A 19,868-nucleotide genomic window follows, 5' to 3' on the forward strand; every position below is an offset into this window, starting at 1 on the left:
AATCAGAGACAACGATAGACAGCTGCCTCTGATTAGGAACCACACTCGGCCAAAAACAAAGAAATAGAAAACATAGAAATAAAGAAACTAGAATGCCCACCCTAGTCACACCCTGCCCTAACCAAAATAGAGAATAAAAACCTCTCTATGGCCAGGGTGTGACAGTGTGTGGTTGTGTTTGTGATCGTGTGTGGTTGTGTTCGTGGTTGTGTGTGGTTGTGTTTGTGTGGTTGTGTTTGTGGTCGTGTGTGGTTGTGTTTGGTTGTGGTTGTGTTTGTGGTTGTGTGTGTGGTTGTGTTTGTGGTCGTGTGTGGTTGTGGTCGTGTGTGGTTGTGTTTGTGGTTGTGTTTGTGGTTGTGTTTGTGGTTGTGGTTGTGTATGTAGCTGTGTGTGTGGTTGTGTTTGTGGTTGTGTGTGGTTGTGTTTGTGGTCGTGTGTGGTTGTGATTTTGTTTGTGGTTGTGTGTGTGGTTGTGTTTGTGGTTGTGTGTGTGGTTGTGTTTGTGGTCGTGTGTGGTTGTGGTTGTGGGCGTGTGTGGTTGTGTTTGTGGTTGTGTGTGGTTGTGTTTGTGGTTGTTTGTGGTTGTGTTTGTGTTTGTGGTTGTGTTTGTGGTTGTGTTTGTAGTTGTGTGTGTGGTTGTGTTTGTGGTTGTCTTTGTGGTTGTGGTTGTGTGTGTGGTTGTGTTTGTGGTTGTGTGTGGTTGTGTGTTTGTGTTTGTGGTCGTGTGTGGTTGTGTTTGTGGTTGTCTTTGGTTGTGTTTGTGGTTGTCTTTGTGGTTGTGTGTGGTTGTGTTTGTGGTCGTGTGTGGTTGTGTGTGGTTATGTTTGTGGTCGTGTTTGTGATTGTGTGTGGTTGAGTGTTTGGTTGTGTTTGTGGTTGTGTGTTTGGTTGTGTTTGTGGTTGTGTGTGTGGTTGTTGTTGTGTGTGTGGTTGTGTGTGTGGTCATGTGTGGTTGTGTTTCTGGTTGTGTTTGGTTGGGTGTGTGGTTGTGTGTAGTTGTGGTTGTGGTCATGTGTGGTTGTGTTTGTGGTTGTTGTTGTGTGTGTGTCTGTGCTTGTGTGTCATTGTGGTTGTGTTTGTGGTTGTGTTTGTGGTCGTGTGTGGTTGTGTTTGTGTGGTTGTGTTTGTGGTCGTGTGTGGTTGTGTTTGTGTGGTTGTGTTTGTGGTCGTGTGTGGTTGTGTTTGGTTGTGATTTTGTTTGTGGTTGTGTGTGTGGGTGTGTTTGTGGTCGTGTGTGGTTGTGGTTGTGGTCGTGTGTGGTTGTGTGTGGTTGTGTTTGTGGTCGTGTGTGGTTCTGTTTGTGGTTGTCTTTGTGGTTGTGTGTGGTTGTGTTTGTGGTTGAGTGTTTGGTTGTGTTTGTGGTTGTGTGTTTGGTTGTGTTTGTGTGGTTGTGTTTGTGGTCGTGTGTGGTTGTGTTTGGTTGTGGTTGTGTTTGTGGTTGTGTGTGTGGTTGTGTTTGTGGTCGTGTGTGGTTGTGTTTGTGGCTGTTTGTGGTTGTGTTTGTGGTTGTGTTTGTGGTTGTGTATGTAGCTGTGTGTGTGGTTGTGTTTGTGGTCATGTGTGGTTGTGTTTGTGTGGTTATGTTTGTGGTCGTGTGTGGTTGTGTTTGGTTGTGATTTTGTTTGTGGTTGTGTGTGTGGTTGTGTTTGTGGTCGTGTGTGGTTGTGGTTGTGGTCGTGTGTGGTTGTGTTTGTGGTTGTGTGTGGTTGTGTTTGTGGTTGTGTTTGTGGTTGTGTTTGTGGTTGTGTTTGTGGTTGTGTTTGTAGTTGTGTGTGTGGTTGTGTTTGTGGTCGTGTGTGGTTGTGTTTGTGGTTGTCTTTGTGGTTGTGGTTGTGTGTGTGGTTGTGTTTGTGGTCGTGTGTGGTTGTGTGTGGTTGTGTTTGTGGTCGTGTGTGGTTCTGTTTGTGGTTGTCTTTGTGGTTGTGTGTGGTTGTGTTTGTAGTCGTGTGTGGTTATGTTTGTGGTCGTGTTTGTGATTGTGTGTGGTTGAGTGTTTGGTTGTGTGTTTGGTTGTGTTTGTGGTTGTGTGTGTGGTTGTTGTTGTGTGTGTGGTTGTGTGTGTGGTCATGTGTGTTTGTGTTTCTGGTTGTGTTTGGTTGGGTGTGTGGTTGTGTGTAGTTGTGGTTGTGGTCATGTGTGGTTGTGTTTGGTTGTGTTTGTGGTTGTTGTTGTGTGTGTGTCTGTGCTTGTGTGTCATTGTGGTTGTGTTTGTGGTTGTGTTTGTGGTCGTGTGTGGTTGTGTTTGTGTGGTTGTGTTTGTGGTCGTGTGTGGTTGTGTTTGGTTGTGATTTTGTTTGTGGTTGTGTGTGTGGTTGTGGTTGTGGTCGTGTGTGGTTGTGTTTGTGGTTGTTTGTGGTTGTGTTTGTGGTTGTGTGTGGTTGTGTTTGTGGTTGTGTGTGGTTGTGTTTGTGGTTGTGTTTGTGGTTGTGTTTGTGGTTGTGTGTGGTTGTGTTTGTGGTTGTGTGTGGTTGTGTTTGTGGTTGTGTTTGTGGTTGTGTTTGTGGTTGTTTGTGGTTGTGTTTGTGGTTGTGTTTGTGGTTGTAGTTGTGTGTGTGGTTGTGTGTGGTTGTGTTTGTGGTTGTGTTTGCGGTTGTTTGTGGTTGTGTTTGTGGTTGTGTGTGGTTGTGTTTGTGGTTGTGTTTGTGGTTGTGTTTGTGGTTGTGTGTGGTTGTGTTTGTGGTCGTGTGTGGTTGTGTTTGTGGTCGTGTGTGGTTCTGTTTGTGGTTGTCTTTGTGGTTGTGTGTGGCTGTGTTTGTGGTCGTGTGTGGTTATGTTTGTGGTTGTGTTTGTGATTGTGTGTGGTTGAGTGTTTGGTTGTGTTTGTGGTTGTGTGTTTGGTTGTTTGTGGTTGTGTGTGTGGTCGTTGTTGTGTGTGTGGTTGTGTGTGTGGTCATGTGTGGTTGTGTTTCTGGTTGTGTTTGGTTGGGTGTGTGGTTGTGTGTAGTTGTGGTTGTGGTCATGTGTGGTTGTGTTTGGTTGTATTTGTGGTTTTGTGTGTGGTTGTTGTGTGTGTGTCTGTGCTTGTGTGTCATTGTGGTTGTGTTTGTGGTCGTGTGTGGTTGTGTGTGTGGTTGTGTGTGGTTGTGTTTGTGGTTGTGTTTGTGGTTGTCTTTGTGGTTGTGTTTGTGGTTGTCTTTGTGGTTGTGGTCAAGTGTGGTTGTGGTGAAGTGTGGCGGTGTTTGTGGTTGTCTTTGTGGTTGTGTGTGTGGTGGTGTTTGTGGTTGTGTGTGGTTGTGTTTGTCTTTGTGATTGTGTGTGGTTGTGTTTGTGGTTGTGTTTGTCTTTGTGATTGTGTGTGGTTGTGTTTCTGGTTGTGTTTGGTAGAGAGAGCGAGAGAACGAGACAAAGCCTCAGGACAGCAACAGCAACACAATTAGACCCAACCAAATCATGAGAAAAAAAAAGTTAATTACTTGATACATTGGAAAGAATTAACTAAAAAACAGGGTGAACTAGAATGCTATTTGGCCCTGAACAGAGAGTACACAGTGGCAGAATACCTGACCACTGTGACTGACCCAAACTTAAGGAAAGCTTTGACTATGTACAGACTCAGTGAACATAGCCTTGCTATTGAGAAAGGCTGCCGTAGGCAGACCTGGCTCTCAAGAGAAGACAGGCTATGTGCTCACTGCCCACAAAATGAGGTGGAAACTGAGCTGCACTTCCTAAACTCCTGCCCAATGTATGACCATATTAGAGAGACATATTTCCCTCAGATTACACAGATCCACAAAGAATTAAAAAAAAAACCCGATTTTGACAAACTCCCATATCTACTGGGTGAAATACCACAGTGTGCCATCACAGCAGCACCTGTGACCTGTTGTCAGAAGAAAAGGGCAACCAGTGAAGAACAAACACCATTGTAAATACAACCATATTTATGCTTATTTATTTTCCCTTGTGTTCTTTAACTATTTGTACAGTGTTACAACACTATATATACATACATGTATAATATGACATTTGTAATGTCTTTATTGTTTTGACATATCTGTATGTGTAATGTTTACTGTTAATTTTGATTGTTTATTTCACTTTTGTATATTATCTACCTCACTTGCTTTGGCAATGTTAACACATGTTTCCCAAGCGAGAGAGAGAGAGAGAGAGAGAGAGAGAGAGAGAGAGAGAGAGGGAGAGAGAGAGAGAGAGAGAGAGAGAGAGAGAGAGAGAGAGAGAGAGAGAGGGAGAGAGGGAGAGAGAGAGAGAGAGAGAAAGAGAGAGAGAGAGAGAGAGAGAGAGGGAGAGAGAGAGAGAGAGAGAGAGAGAGAGAGAGAGGGAGAGAGAGAGAGAGAGAGAGAGAGAGAGAGACACAGAGAGAGAGAGAGGGAGAGATACAGAGAGAGAGAGAGAAATAAAGAGGACACACCAAAAACTCCTGGCCAATTATTACTAATTGGTGTCATTATTATTCGCCATTCTCTACATCAATATTGTGATTCATATCACGGCCATCAGCGTTCACCACCTACATCCCAATTATTTAGGCTACTTAATGACTGTTATTACTCATCACCCTGGCAACCGGCAACTTGGCCACCATTGTTTTAATGGCACTAATTGTAATAGCAGCACCATATCACAAGCAGAGGCCCAGCCCGGGAAGTCATTGTGAGTTATTCATATCAAAACCCATAGAACAGCACATACAAATCCGGGCAGAAAAGAGTGGTGGGATGTTTGAGGCCGAGGCTAGAAAATAGGACTAATTAGAGTTCGTTACTTCCACTTCCTTCGCCAGCTGTCACCTCTTCAATGGAGATGAGGCCTAGCTACCCGCCGATGCTGCTGATGTAGAGACAGACAGACCAGGCAGGCAGGCCTGCGCTGTGCATGACACATCCACCACCACGCACCTGGCTGCCAAGCCAACGGGACCAGACGAGGGTGGCGGGAGACAGAACAGTCAAACCAGGAAATGCATGGAGGAGCAGAGCGGGGGTCCGGTATAATAACACCACAGCTGGGAGAGATATGGGATGACGCAGGTCCCCTCAGCATGGCCCCATGGCGGCCTTGCCACTTTAACTGCAGTTTTTATAGTCCCTCCTCTGTAGGCCAGGGGCTTGTGAATACCAATAGGCAGGGCTAGACTTCTATACAGTAGTATGACTACAGAAGAGAAAAGACACACACCGTGGCAGAAGTATTAATCCTGACCCCATTAAAATCAGAGTCATAATAAAATACTCCACATGCATGGAATTAGATTGAGAGAGAATGTAAGGCGATCGATACTGAAGCGGTGTACTGACAGTATGAAAAACAGATAAATAAAACAAGATACTATTGTCAGTTCCCCTTTTGGCCAAGTGGGGGCAGTGTTTCATCGCAGTGAAAGGCCCTGATCAGAGCTCCCCTCCACTCTCTCCAAGGCTCTGAAAAGGTGCATTTATTTATGCCAGCTACACAGCACTCAGGCAACCAATAATTAAAAAATGCATAAACAAACAAAGAAAAGAAAAACACATATAGGTATAAATAAACAAGGTCGTATCCGGGGCGTCCTAAATGGTTCCCAAGGTGAAGCTGAGTTAAAAGGAGGGTTAGAGGAGGGTGGTAGTTGGGAGCACAGCATAGGTGTATGAATCCTAGAATGGCTCAGCGTGTAGCTTACTGTAGGATTAGTGGACTGAGTTATCGCCATGGAGACTTCAAGACACACACACACACACACACACACACACACACACACACACACACACACACACACACACACACACACACACAAAAACACACACACACACACACACACACACACACACACACACACACACCCTCCAGGTCAATAACGAGACAGGAGAGATAGGCTAGCAGGCAGCCAGAGGGACTTCACATGAGGTTGAGTCTAGATAGGCTACACAACAAGTCAAGAAAACAGCTGTTTTTCCCAACGAAAGTGCATTTTTACCAGTTAAATGGGTTGACAACACATTCAAATCCCTATACTGTGTCTTTGTGTGTGTGGTTAGCTATGATTAGCTGCATACGGAAATTCATTTTTCTGTGTTTAAGCTTGTCAGAGAGCGTTTGCTTCAGGTAAACCAGTCAGTTTTGCTGGGTGTGCTGCCTCTGCATCAGTGAAAAAGCTGACAGAATAAGATTATTTTCCCTCTTCTCCTCCCTCTTCTCTCTCTATTTCTGGTCTAAAATTATCCCTCATCTCTCCCAGGATTCTAACACTGCCAATCAAATCCACAAAAAAAGGCTCAACTATAAATAATACATAATCCTTTACAATCTAGCTTCTTCTCTTTTTCATTACCTAGCTCTGTTCGCTCTCCCTAACCCTCTTTTCTTCCCCCCTCTCTCTCTCTCTCTCTCTCTCTCTCTCTCTCTCTTCAATTTAAGGGGCTATATCAGCATGAGAAACATATGCTTACATTGCCAAAGCAAGTGAACTAGATAATAAACAAAAGTAAAATAAACAATAAAAAAATCTCTGGTCGCTTATTGGTCTCATTCTGTTCTCCTCTTCCATCTCTCCCTCTCTTCCTGTTGGTCCTTAGAGCTCATCATTTCCCCCTGCTGTATTCTATTCTCCTGTATTCATTACCTCCCTCTTTCCCTCACCTTCTCCCTGTACTACTCCCCCATGCCCCTTCTATACCTTCATCTCTCATTCCTCCTCTCTTCTTCTCTGTGCATAATATTCACCCTCTATCCATGTCTCTCTTCCTTCATCTAGCCTCTAAACTAGTGATACTTTCCTTCCATTCTGCAAGACTCCTGCTCTCTGTCTGTCTGCCTCTCTCTCTCTGACTCAGGGGGTATCTCTCATTCCCGCATGGTTCTATCTCCACACTCTCCATCACTAAATGTGATTTGTTCTGCAGCTCAAGTCTGCAGTATAATCATCCTGTTTTGTCCAGGACAGGGAGAAAGGGAGAGAGAGGGAGAGGGATTGAGAGAGAGGACATGAGGACAAACAGATGAAATTGGAAGAATGTTGGAAGAAATGTCTGATTTTCTTCTCTCATCTCAGGCCTTCTCTTTTCCTCTAATCCTCTCTCACTCACTATCTCTCTCTCTCACTCTCTCCCTCACAACACCCCTCTGAGTTAACAGCAGAATTATGTACCCCCCTTTGTGTATTTCTCTCTCTCTCTCTTTCTCACACATCTACTCTACCTCATTACACTCCTCTCTTCTCACTGCTCCTCTCTTCTCTACCTCATCTCACATCCCTGTTCATCCTTCCCATCCTTCTCACTGCTCCTCTCTTCTCTACCTCATCTCACATCCCTGTTCATCCTTCCCATCCTTCTCACTGCTCCTCTCTTCTCTACCTCATCTCACATCCCTGTTCATCCTTCCCACTGCTCCTCTCTTCTCTACCTCATCTCACATCCCTGTTCATCCTTCCCGTCCTTCTCACAGCTATGTTTTGACCTTCATGTTCTTTATGACCTTCAACATATTTCCATGACCCCATTCCCTCTCTCTCTACCACTCTGCTCATCTCATCTCTCTCTCTACCACTCCCCTCATCTTATCTCTCTCTACCACTCCCCTCAACTCATCTCTCTCTCTACCACTCCCCTCATCTCATCTCTCTCTCTACCACCGCTCATCTCATCTCTCTCTCTACCACTCCGCTCATCTCATCTCTCTCTCTACCACTCCCCTCATCTCATCTCTCACTACCACTCCCCTCATCTCATCTCTCTCTCTACCACTCCCCTCAACTCATCTCTCTCTCTACCACTCCCCCTCATCTCATCTCTCTCTCTACCACTCCCCTCAACTCATCTCTCTCTCTACCACTCCCCTCATCTCATCTCTCTCTCTACCACTCCCCTCAACTCATCTCTCTCTCTACCACTCCCCTCATCTCATCTCTCTCTCTACCACCGCTCATCTCATCTCTCTCTCTACCACTCCGCTCATCTCATCTCTCTCTCTACCACTCCCCTCATCTCATCTCTCACTACCACTCCCCTCATCTCATCTCTCTCTCTACCACTCCCCTCAACTCATCTCTCTCTCTACCACTCCCCCTCATCTCATCTCTCTCTCTACCACTCCCCTCAACTCATCTCTCTCTCTACCACTCCCCTCATCTCATCTCTCTCTCTACCACTCCCCCTCATCTCATCTCTCTCTCTACCACTCCCCTCATCTCATCTCTCTCTCTACCACTCCGCTCATCTCATCTCTCTCTCTACCACTCCCCTCATCTCATCTCTCTCTACCACTCCGCTCATCTCATCTCTCTCTCTACCACTCCCCTCATCTCATCTCTCTCTCTACCACTCCGCTCATCTCATCTCTCTCTCTACCACTCCCCTCATCTCATCTCTCTCTCTACCACTCCCCTCATCTCATCTCATCTCTCTCTCTACCACTCCCCTCATCTCATCTCATCTCTCTACCACTCCGCTCATCTCATCTCTCTCTCTACCACTCCCCTCATCTCATCTCTCTCTACCACTTCGCTCATCTCATCTCTCTCTACCACTCCCCTCATCTCATCTCTCTCTCTACCACTCCGCTCATCTCATCTCTCTCTCTACCACTCCCCTCATCTCATCTCTCTCTCTACCACTCCCCTCATCTCATCTCATCTCTCTCTCTACCACTCCCCTCATCTCATCTCTCTCTACCACTCCGCTCATCTCATCTCTCTCTCTACCACTCCCCTCATCTCATCTCTCTCTACCACTCCCCTCACCTCATCTCTCTCTACCACTCCCCTCATCTCATCTCTCTCTACCACTCCGCTCATCTCATCTCTCTCTCTACCACTCCCCTCATCTCATCTCTTTCTACCACTCCGCTCATCTCATCTCTCTCTCTACCACTCCCCTCATCTCATCTCTCTCTCTACCACTCCCCTCATCTCATCTCATCTCTCTACCACTCCGCTCATCTCATCTCTCTCTCTACCACTCCCCTCATCTCATCTCTCTCTACCACTCCGCTCATCTCATCTCTCTCTACCACTCCGCTCATCTCATCTCTCTCTCTACCACTCCGCTCATCTCATCTCTCTCTCTACCACTCCCCTCATCTCATCTCTCTCTCTACCACTCCCCTCATCTCATCTCATCTCTCTCTCTACCACTCCCCTCATCTCATCTCTCTCTACCACTCCGCTCATCTCATCTCTCTCTCTACCACTCCCCTCATCTCATCTCTCTCTACCACTCCGCTCATCTCATCTCTCTCTACCACTCCGCCCATCTCATCTCCCTCCCTTCCAATCCCTTCTCTCTTTACCTCTCTCTGTTTTCCACCAGTGTGTATGCAGTCCCTTTAAACAGCTAAAGCTGGTTAGCCATGGTGTTTATGACGAGCCGTCACAGCCCAACAGTGCTCTGGTGACGACTGCCACACAAAACAAGGGCAGCTTAAGGAAAATGTACACGTTACACGTTGATACCACGCTGGAGATTCACAGCGGCCAAGAGGAGAGTCTTAACCCCCCCCCCCCCCCCCCCCCCGCATCAATCCCTCTACCTGGCCAGTCTCCCTCCTCCTGCTCACTGCTCACCCAAAACTGCTTCATTGGCAGGAATTATATAACCCAGTCCCCCTGCCAAGGCTAAAAACTAATTCTCTCTTTCCATCCCTCTTCCTCATTCTCTCACTCTTCTACTGTCATCTATTCCCTCCCTCCCGCCATCCCATGCCACAAAATGTCCCTGTGTAGATCCAATATGCAAATTCGGCAATCCAGATTTTGATTGGCTTGGAGGAAGTGGACGCGTTGCAGCCATGGTTATTTACAGAACATCTCTGCATATTAATACGCTGCTTGAGCCCAAATAGAATGATGACAGGATGTATTCATGGTATCAGTGGTGCTACCAGTGATCCTAATCATAGATCAAAGACAGGGGAAACACTGGCTCTCCTACCCACAGTGATCCTAATCATAGATCAAAGACAGGGGAAACACTGGCTCTCCTGCCCACAGTGATCCTAATCATAGATCAAAGACAGGGGAAACACTGGCTCTCCTGCCCACAGTGATCCTAATCATAGATCAAAGACAGGGGAAACACTGGCTCTCCTGCCCACAGTGATCCTAATCATAGATCAAAGACAGGGGAAACACTGGCTCTCCTGCCCACAGTGATCCTAATCATAGATCAAAGACAGGGGAAACACTGGCTCTCCTGCCCACAGAGATCCTAATCATAGATCAAAGACAGGGGAAACACTGGCTCTCCTGCCCACAGTGATCCAGAAAGACAGTGAGCCCAGGAAACACTGGCTCTCCTGCTCTCCTGATTCCTGGGCTCACTATCTTTCTGTCCCTCCCTCTTGCTTATCTTCTTTTTTCTCACTCTCTCCATCCCTCTACCAGTTTGTCTCTCTATCTCCTCTGGTCAAAGTTTATTTTGTGGTGTACTTCAGAAGGCTCTCAGAGGCTGTGATCTCTCTCTCTCTCTGGGATAATTGTGGCCAACACGTGATAATGGGAAGATCGGGAGACTCATCTCTCTCTCTCTCGCCTCTTTTAGCTGTACTCCTCCATCCTGGTTTGTATTTCCACATTTCCCCAGTCCTACAGTCCCACGGGTGTAACCCTCCTCTCTATAGCACTCTGCTCATACATAATGCTCATTGGAAATTCACACCTAAATCAGAGATTTGAGAGTTCATTCACACTCTGCTTTTCTCTCGGTCCACTCTATCTTTCGATCCCTACGTGAATTGTCTTCAATTTCCCTCACTCTATAGCTTTCCCCCATTTTACATGACATTTATTAAGTCTCCCGATCTTCCCATTTTCACATGTTGGCATCAACTACCCCACTGAGAGGTGAAAGATGGAGAAAGATAATCTAGCTTGATGTAGTGAGGTGAGTCAGTGTTTGTACAGATGTAGGGTCTTACATGTGAGCCAGTTTGCTACAGCAGGGAAATCCTACAGCAACAGGAAATGTGAATTATTATGTGGATTGTAAATGAATGGATATTTTTGTAGGGGGTGATACATTTTTTTGTGAGGGAAAATCAAGCCTGAAATTTCAAAGTAGAAATGACAAACTTCAGAAGCCTTTCCAAAGCTGAAATACAACCACTATCCATTTAAAATGTCCTGCATTGCAGGAAAGTTCTGCAACAGCGTGATGAAATGAAGATCCTCCATCTGTATGCAAGTTAGTGTGTGTCATCATGTGTATGTGTGAATGTACAGTACGTAGATTGTCAGTGAATGCACATTGAACGTCTATTACGCAAGTGTGTGGTGTGCACGTGCATGTGTGTGGGACTTACACGCAAGGCAGAGCAGGAGCAGGGCACGCAGGGAGAGGGAGAGGGGGGTTGGGAGAAGGAGAGATCTCGGGCCAGGCCTCATTGTGTATTGAGCCTCAGTAGCTGTCTGATCAATGCTTCCTCTGTGACACAGGACACAGGCGCCGAACAACAGAGCAGAGCACAGCAGAGCACAGCAGAGCACAGCTAGGGCTGCAGTGACACACAACAAAGCTGGGGTTTTACCAGTACACAACACGCACGATTCTTCAGAGCTGCAGTCTTTTGATAAAACACCACCGATCTAACATCACCACAGCGTCGATCTAGAATGTCTTACAACGTTGCTACGAACTATCAGCACACAACTAGCCAAATGACTGTCTGCCAACAGAGCTGCTCTGCTGTGTAGGACTACATAACTAAACATCAAATCAATGGAACAAAGCAATGATACAAACCAACAGGCTAGAACCACTCAAATGGCAAACCACAGACCAGAATCCCAACACTAAACAAACCAATATCTTTACTCTACATCAGCCAGACAGACACATCGGAGTAAACCATCTGAAACACGCCATTATACTGTTTCTGTACCCATATCTCTCAACCCGGGGCTCAATCCCCACACATGATACTTTTCACAACACAAACACGTCATCAGCTAAATTGTCTCTCACGGTTCACTATCACACATCACCGTCTCCAACTGTGATGGTAACTGCTTTACAAATGACTACAGTCTCCCTGTGTGATATAAACACCCTACAGGATCACACGTATAGCATTACTCTATAGGCTACATCTCTCTCTCTCTCTATCCGTCCCACTGTAGAGATGTAACGTGTATGTTTATACAGGATCACAATGTCTCTCTCTGCTGCACACGGCTGGCCTGCTTCCAGTCACGATGTTCAGTCCCTGTGTTGAGTCTCGTGTTCACTGCCCGCTCCGTCAGTGAGCTCAGTTCAGCTGCTGCGGTCCGTGTGGAGTTGGTTGTTGGTTCTGATTGGCGGCTCCTAATGCAGCAGCGACGAGGGCCCGGCCCGGAGAGCGTATAACTTACTGAGGGTGACCGGACTGCAGCACACACCTCGCTGAACACTGTCTGATTGAGCAGAACAGCGGTGTCATCCCCAGACTGCTACAAAGTCCTCTGCCTTCTGTCTGCAATTAGCCAGTCAATGCTACCACTACTGCACCGTGGGCCCTGGCACTGTCAATGGCACTGAAGTAGCATGGAACCTCAAAGTCCCTAACAGCAACCACACCAGAACCTGACACCAAGGAAATTGCTCTGTGCTCTCTGTCGTTGTATCTCGGAAAGGATATTGTCCCTCTGATCCAAACAAAGTAGATTCCGTGTTTTCTCTTCTTGTCTCATCCCCCTCTCTCGTTGTGGTTGTTTTGTTATCTTGTCGTCCCCTCTCTCTCTATCCTCAGTCAGGTCAATATAGTGGGACAGGGCTTTAGTTTCTGGTTGTTTCCTCTTCCTCCTCCTCTTCCCCTCTGTCATTCAGTATATGTTCAGTATATGTTCAGTATATGTTCAGTATATCCCAGAGTAGTGTCAGCTGTCTATCTGTCCGTCTGTGTCTGGTTTATATAACCCCTGCTCTCCTCCCACAGCCTGCCTGCTTCCACTCTCTATCAGTGTGTGTAAGTGTGTGTGTGTTAGTCCGCGGATGCATATTTAGCATTTTAGTTATTTTGTGAAGGTTTGGGTGTGGATGCGACAATGACTGTCTTTCAGGTCAGCGAACAGTGGCTGTGTCTGTAACCGCCCAGCAGTCCATTCAGACAGGGTATATAGCTGGGTCTGTTAAGGATGTTTAGTGGCAAGGCCTTCTTCCCCTACAATCCCTCAGTTGAAACCAAGATACAGAGAGGAAGAGAGACAAGAGAGACAGAGAGGAAGAGAGACAAACAGAGAACTCATAGAGGTCCTCTTTGTCCAATGACCTGTTTTATAGCTGTTGTATTAAGACAGTCCATAATGGCTGCATGTGTGTGTGTCTGCATGCGTGTTCTCAGAACAGTGTGTGTGTGTCTGTATGTGTGTTCTCAGAACAGTGTGTATGCGTGTTCTCAGAACAGTGTGTGTGTCTGTATGCGTGTTCTCAGAACAGTGTGTGTGTCTGTATGCGTGTTCTCAGAACAGTGTGTGTGTCTGTATGCGTGTTCTCAGAACAGTGTGTGTGTGTGTGTGTGTCTGTATGCGTGTTCTCAGAACAGTGTGTGTGTATGTGTGTGCTCAGAACAGTGTGTCTGTATGCATGTTCTCAGAACAGTGTGTGTGTCTGTATGCGTGTGCTCAGAACAGTGTGTGTGTCTGTATGCGTGTTCTCAGAACAGTGTGTGTGTCTGTATGCGTGTTCTCAGAACAGTGTGTGTGTCTGTATGCATGTTCTCAGAACAGTGTGTCTGTATGCATGTTCTCAGAACAGTGTGTGTGTATGCATGTTCTCAGAACAGTGTGTCTGTATGCGTGTTCTCAGAACAGTGTCTGTGTCTGTATGCATGTTCTCAGAACAGTGTGTCTGTATGCATGTTCTCAGAACAGTGTGTCTGTCTGCATGTTCTCAGAACAGTGTGTGTGTATGCATGTTCTCAGAACAGTGTGTCTGTATGCGTGTTCTCAGAACAGTGTCTGTGTCTGTATGCATGTTCTCAGAACAGTGTGTGTGTCTGTATGCATGTTCTCAGAACAGTGTGTCTGTATGCATGTTCTCAGAACAGTGTGTGTGTATGCATGTTCTCAGAACAGTGTGTCTGTATGCATGTTCTCAGAACAGTGTGTGTGTCTGTATGCGTGTTCTCAGAACAATGTGTGTGTCTGTATGCATGTTCTCAGAACAGTGTGTCTGTATGCGTGTTCTCAGAACAGTGTGTCTGTATGCGTGTGCTCAGAACAGTGTGTCTGTATGCGTGTTCTCAGAACAGTGTGTCTGTATGCGTGTTCTCAGAACAGTGTGTCTGTATGCATGTGCTCAGAACAGTGTGTCTGTATGCGTGTGCACAGAACAGTGTGTCTGTATGCGTGTTCTCAGAACAGTGTGTGTGTCTGTATGCGTGTTCTCAGAACAGTGTGTCTGTATGCATGTGCTCAGAACAGTGTGTCTGTATGCATGTTCTCAGAACAGTGTGTGTGTCTGTATGCGTGTTCTCAGAACAGTGTGTCTGTATGCGTGTTCTCAGAACAGTGTGTCTGTATGTGTGTTCTCAGAACAGTGTGTCTGTATGTGTGTTCTCAGAACAGTGTGTGTGTGTCTGTATGTGTGTTATTAGAACAGTGTGTGTGTGTCTGTATGTGTGTTATTAGAACAGTGTGTGTGTGTCTGTATGTGTGTTATTAGAACAGTGTGTGTGTGTCTGTATGTGTGTTATTAGAACAGTGTGTGTGTGTCTGTATGTGTGTTATTAGAACAGTGTGTGTGTGTCTGTATGCGTGTTATTAGAACAGTGTGTGTGTCTGTATGTGTGTTATTAGAACAGTGTGTGTGTGTCTGTATGTGTGTTATTAGAATAAAATCAAATCAAAGTTAATTTGTCACGTGCGCCGAATACAACAGGTGTAGAAATAAAACAACAGTAAAAAGACAGGCTATATACAGTAGCGAGGCTATAAAAGGAGCGAGTCCGGGTAGCCATTTGATTACCTGTTCAGGAGTCCTTATGGCTTGGGGGTGAAAGCTGTTGAGAAGCCTTTTGGTCCTAGACTTGGCACTCCGGTACTGCTTGCCATGTGGTAGTAGAGAGAACAGTCTGTGACTGGGGTGGCTGGGGTCTTTGACAATTTTTAGGGCTTTTCTCTGACACCGCCTGGTATAGAGGTCCTGGACGGCAGGCAGCTTAGCCCCAGTGATGTACTGGGCCGTCCGCACTACCCTCTGTAGTGCCTTGCAGTCGGAGGCTGAGCAGTTGCCAGGTAGTGATACAACCAGTCAGGATGCTCTCAATGTTGCAGTTGTAGAACCTTTTGAGGATCTCAGGACCCATGCCAAATCTTTTTAGTTTCCTGAGGGGAATAGGCTTTGTCGTGCCCTCTTCACGACTGTCTTGATGAGTTTGGTGATGTGGACACCAAGGAACTTGAAGCTCTCAACCTGCTTCACTACAGCCCCGACGATGAGAATGGGGGCGTGCTCAGTCCTCCTTTTCCTGTAGTCCACAATCATCTCCTTAGTCTTGGTTACGTTGAGGGATAGGTTGTTATTCTGGCACCACCCGGCCAGGTCTCTGACCTCCTCCCTATAGGCTGTCTTTATGCGTGTTATTAGAACAGTGTGTGTGTCTGTATGCATGTTCTCAGAACAGTGAGTGTGTATGTGTCTGTATGCGTGTTATTAGAACAGTGTATGTGTGTGTGTGTGTGTGTGTTTGGTACCATGTTCGCGTTTTCATGTCATTGTAAGCATGTGACCGTGGCTCCTGTTGATGTCAGTAAGTGCTTGATGAGACTGTAAATACACTCTGTTTCTCCCAGTCTTTAACACATTAATGAGACATACAGTGGGGCAAAAAAATATTTAGTCAGCCACCAATTGTGCAAGTTCTCCCACTTAAAAAGATGAGAGAGGCCTGTAATTTTCATCATAGATACACTTCAACTATGACAGACAAAATGAGAAAAAAAATCCAGAAAATCACATTGTAGGATTTTTAATTTATTTATTTGCAAATTATGGTGGAAAATAAGTATTTGGTCACCTACAAACAAGCAAGATTTCTGGCTCTCACAGACCTGTGACTTCTTCTTTAAGAGGCTCCTCTGTCCTCCACTCGTTACCTGTACTAATGGCACCTGTTTGAACTTGTTTTTTAGTATAAAAGACACCTGTCCACAACCTCAAACAGTCACACTCCAAACTCCACTATGGCCAAGACCAAAGAGCTGTCAAAGGACACCAGAAAAAAATTGTAGACCTGCACCAGGCTGGGAAGACTGAATCTGCAATAGGTAAGCAGCTTGGTTTGAAGAAATCAACTGTGGGAGCAATTATTAGGAAATGGAAGATATACAAGACCACTGATAATCTCCCTCGATCTGGGGCTCCACGCAAGATCAAAAGTATCACAAGAACCTAGTGAATGACCTGCAGAGAGCTGGGACCAAAGTAACAAAGTAACAAAGCCTACCATCAGTAACACACTACGCCGCCATGGACTCAAATCCTGCAGTGCCAGACGTGTCCCCCTGCTTAAGCCAGTACATGTCCAGGCCCGTCTGAAGTTTGCTAGAGAGCATTTGGATGATCCAGAAGAAGATTGGGAGAATGTCATATGGTCAGATGAAACCAAAATAGAACTCAACTCATCGTGTTTGGAGGACAAAGAATGCTGAGTTGCATCCAAAGAACACCATACCTACTGTGAAGCATGGGGGTGGAAACATCATGCTTTGGGGCTGTTTTTCTGCAAAGGGACCAGGACGACTGATCCGTGTAAAGGAAAGAATGAATGGGGCCATGTATCGTGAGATTTTGAGTGAAAACCTCCTTCCATCAGCAAGGGCATTGAAGATGAAACGTGGCTGGGTCTTTCAGCATGACAAATGATCCCAAACACACCACCTGGGCAACGAAGGAGTGGCTTCGTAAGAAGCATTTCAAGGTCCTGGAGTGGCCTAGCCAGTCTCCAGATCTCAACCCCATAGAAAATCTTTGGAGGGAGTTGAAAGTATGTGTTACCCAGCAACAGCCCCAAAACATCACTGCTCTAGAGGAGATCTGCATGGAGGAATGGGCCAAAATACCAGCAACAGTGTGTGAAAACCTTGTGAAGACTTACAGAAAACGTTTTACCTCTGTCATTGCCAACAAAGGGTATATAACAAAGTATTGAGATAAACTTTTGTTATTGACCAAATACTTATTTTCCACCATAATTTGCAAATAAATTAATAAAAAATCCTACAATGTGATTTTCTGGATTTTTTGTCCTCATTTTGTCTGTCATAGTTGAAGTGTACATATGATGAAAATTACAGGCCTCTCTCATCTTTTTAAGTGGGAGAACTTGCACAATTGGTGGCTGACTAAATTCTTTTTTGCCCCACTGTACATGTATGCGTCTAAGAAATCACAGGGTTTGCACACAGTAGGCTAGTCATTTTCTACTCCATCTGTCATAACACAAATGTATATTCGTTCTACATGACATTCAGGGGTTAACCTTTTACTGCAGTGGGCTAAGTCAGGGTCAGAAACAAAAGTATACATCTCACATATATGGTTATGGACTGAAGTGCCATGTCAGATATAGAGTTGAAATGTAATCCATTTTGAGTTTGAATCCCAATATTACACCTTAGATACATCACAGAAGACAGAATTATAACAAAACCTTTTGACATAGAAACACTTGATTTTTTTGGTGCAAAAAAAGAACAACGTTTATTAAATGATGAAATTTGGAAAAATATGAAAAACATTCCACCCATGAGGCCACTAGGTCATTTGACTGCATGGAAGTGAGACATGCCTTGCTTAAGGGCACAACAGCATATGGTACCTTGGATTGCAAGGTGACATTTTCCTTGGTGACATCTCCACCTCTCTAACCACTAGGATACTACTGACCACCCCTAGGCCAGGTCAAGCATGCAGTTACTCACCATAACCAAGTCCAAAACACCCCACTGCAAAACCACTGGGGAGGAAAACATTCCACAGTGTTATGCTGTGTTGTACTAACTAAATGTGAGTCGGCTACTGCCCCCACCAGTACCTCACTGCTCCAGTCCCTGAACAGTTCAGATGAATCTCCCTCTGTCACAAACCATATTCATATTCCACACAACACTAATGTATTCAATTAGACATGCTCTCACATTATGATACAGTCATCTGTGTGTGTGTGTCTACTAGTGCGTGTGCAAGTGTGTATGTACGTGTGTGTTTTGTCGCAGTGTGCGGAAAGCCAATGCTGTCCCCATCCCTCTCCCCCAGTTCCTCGTCCAAATCAAATATGTTATGGGCTTCATTGGCAACACAATGGAATAAGTGTTGCCAAAGCACTTAAGGGGCTTAAATCAGCGGTGTGATGAAAATATTAAGCACTCCAACATCCTTCCACGGTTACCCGGCTGCTTAAGCATGGCGGTGAGGTCACCTCCAGCATTTAATACCGTAGATATTAAAAGAGTAAGTGCTCTCACTACCATGGATACACTACCTGTACTGAGGCAGGCAGCGCCCGTGGCGGAGCATGGTGTGTGTGTGTGTGTGTGTGTGTGAGGTAGGGGGTTGTGGGATATCTCTGAATCAGCAGTTGGGGCTGGTTCTGGCTGAGTGTCTGATGCACAAGATCCTATCAGTTCATCTGCGATAAAATGTCTCTTCTGTCCTTAAGGCTGTTCTTGGTAAAAATGGAAGTTCTCCCATAAGATGATTGGTGTGTGTGAGTGTGTGTGTGTGTGTGTGTGTGTGTGTGTGTGTGTGTGTGTGTGTGTGCGCGTGTGTGTGTGATACAGTAACTCTGTAGAAGGAAGGAGGTGTAGGGGTTTGTTGCTTGGTGATTGGAGATGGAGCGAGGAGAGAGTGAGAGGGGAACTTTCTCTTTGTATGTGTGTGAGAGTGAGAGGGGAACTGTCTCTTTGTATGTGTGTGAGAGTGAGAGGGGAACTGTCTCTTTGTATGTGTGTGAGAGTGAGAGGGGAACTGTCTCTTTGAATGTGTGTGAGAGTGAGAGGGGAACTGTCTCTTTGTATGTGTGTGAGAGGGGAACTGTCTCTTTGTATGTGTGTGAGAGTGAGAGGGGAACTGTCTCTTTGAATGTGTGTGAGGGTGAGAGGGGGAACTGTCTCTTTGTATGTGTGTGAGAGTGAGAGCAATAACAAGTCACATGACAGTCCCCACCTCTCTCTGTTGTTTGTCTCTCTCTCTACAGCCACAGCTCTAGCTAACGTTAACGCCGCTCCTGCAGCCATGATGTAATCCAACACGTTCTCTGTCACCTGCCCTCATTAGAAAAGTCAGCAACACAGTGCATGGATACTACTAAACCCTACATTTAACAGCCACTACTCAGCCTGTACACCACCACACATTGATCCCAGTCTACATGGCAACTGAAGAAGATCTGCTGCAGTCAAAGCAGCAGGTTAAATCCAGAGCTCTACCAACTCCTCTAGTGTGAGGTGTTATCTGTCCACACAGAGAAACCTGTGGTGAGGATGCCTGGTTATCCCTGTTCTACCTACAGTCCTGAGGTGAGCTAAGCTTCTCCACCCTCTGTGAGCTGGGCAGACAGGCCGGTGTGTCTATAGGGGGGTGTTGTGTGTGTCAGGGCCCATGCTTATGTTGCCAAATGAGGAGTGCCTTTGTGTTGCTGCATGCTACATGGTGTGTGACGTAGCTGGTAGGGGGTCGAGGCTGGGTTCATTGTGGTGATAGATGTAGCTGGTAGGGGTCGAGAGTGGGTTCATTGTGGTCTGTGACGTAGCTGGTAGGGGTCGAGGGTGGGTTCATTGTGGTGTGTGACGCAGCTGGAAGGGGGTCGAGGGTGGGTTCATTGTGGTGATAGATGTAGCTGGTAGGGGTCGAGTGTGGGTTCATTGTGGTGATAGATGTAGCTGGTAGGGATCAAGGGTGGGTTCATTGTGGTGTGTGATGTAGCTGGTAGGGGGTCGAGGGTGGGTTCATTGT

The 19,868-nt window shown here is 46.0% G+C and overlaps 1 protein-coding gene across 3 annotated transcripts in view; it reads right to left on the reverse strand.

The window, feature by feature from the left end:
• cadm4 (cell adhesion molecule 4) overlaps positions 1–19,868 on the reverse strand; it is a 198,211-nt gene that overhangs the window by 29,420 nt on the left and 148,923 nt on the right. The window contains exon 1 of one of the 3 annotated variants that reach the window (XM_036942464.1): positions 11,239–12,829. The exons of 1 other annotated variant lie outside the window; for it this stretch is intronic. In XM_036942464.1, coding sequence (XP_036798359.1) covers positions 11,239–11,320 — 82 coding nt within the window. In that variant the 5' untranslated portion in view covers positions 11,321–12,829. Of the gene's footprint in view, positions 1–11,238; positions 12,841–19,868 lie in introns of those variants that run through there. One more of the 3 variants, XM_036942468.1, reaches the window with a different exon arrangement.

This window comes from Oncorhynchus mykiss, chromosome 2 (genome assembly GCF_013265735.2).
Source record: "Oncorhynchus mykiss isolate Arlee chromosome 2, USDA_OmykA_1.1, whole genome shotgun sequence".
Lineage (NCBI taxonomy): Eukaryota > Metazoa > Chordata > Actinopteri > Salmoniformes > Salmonidae > Oncorhynchus > Oncorhynchus mykiss.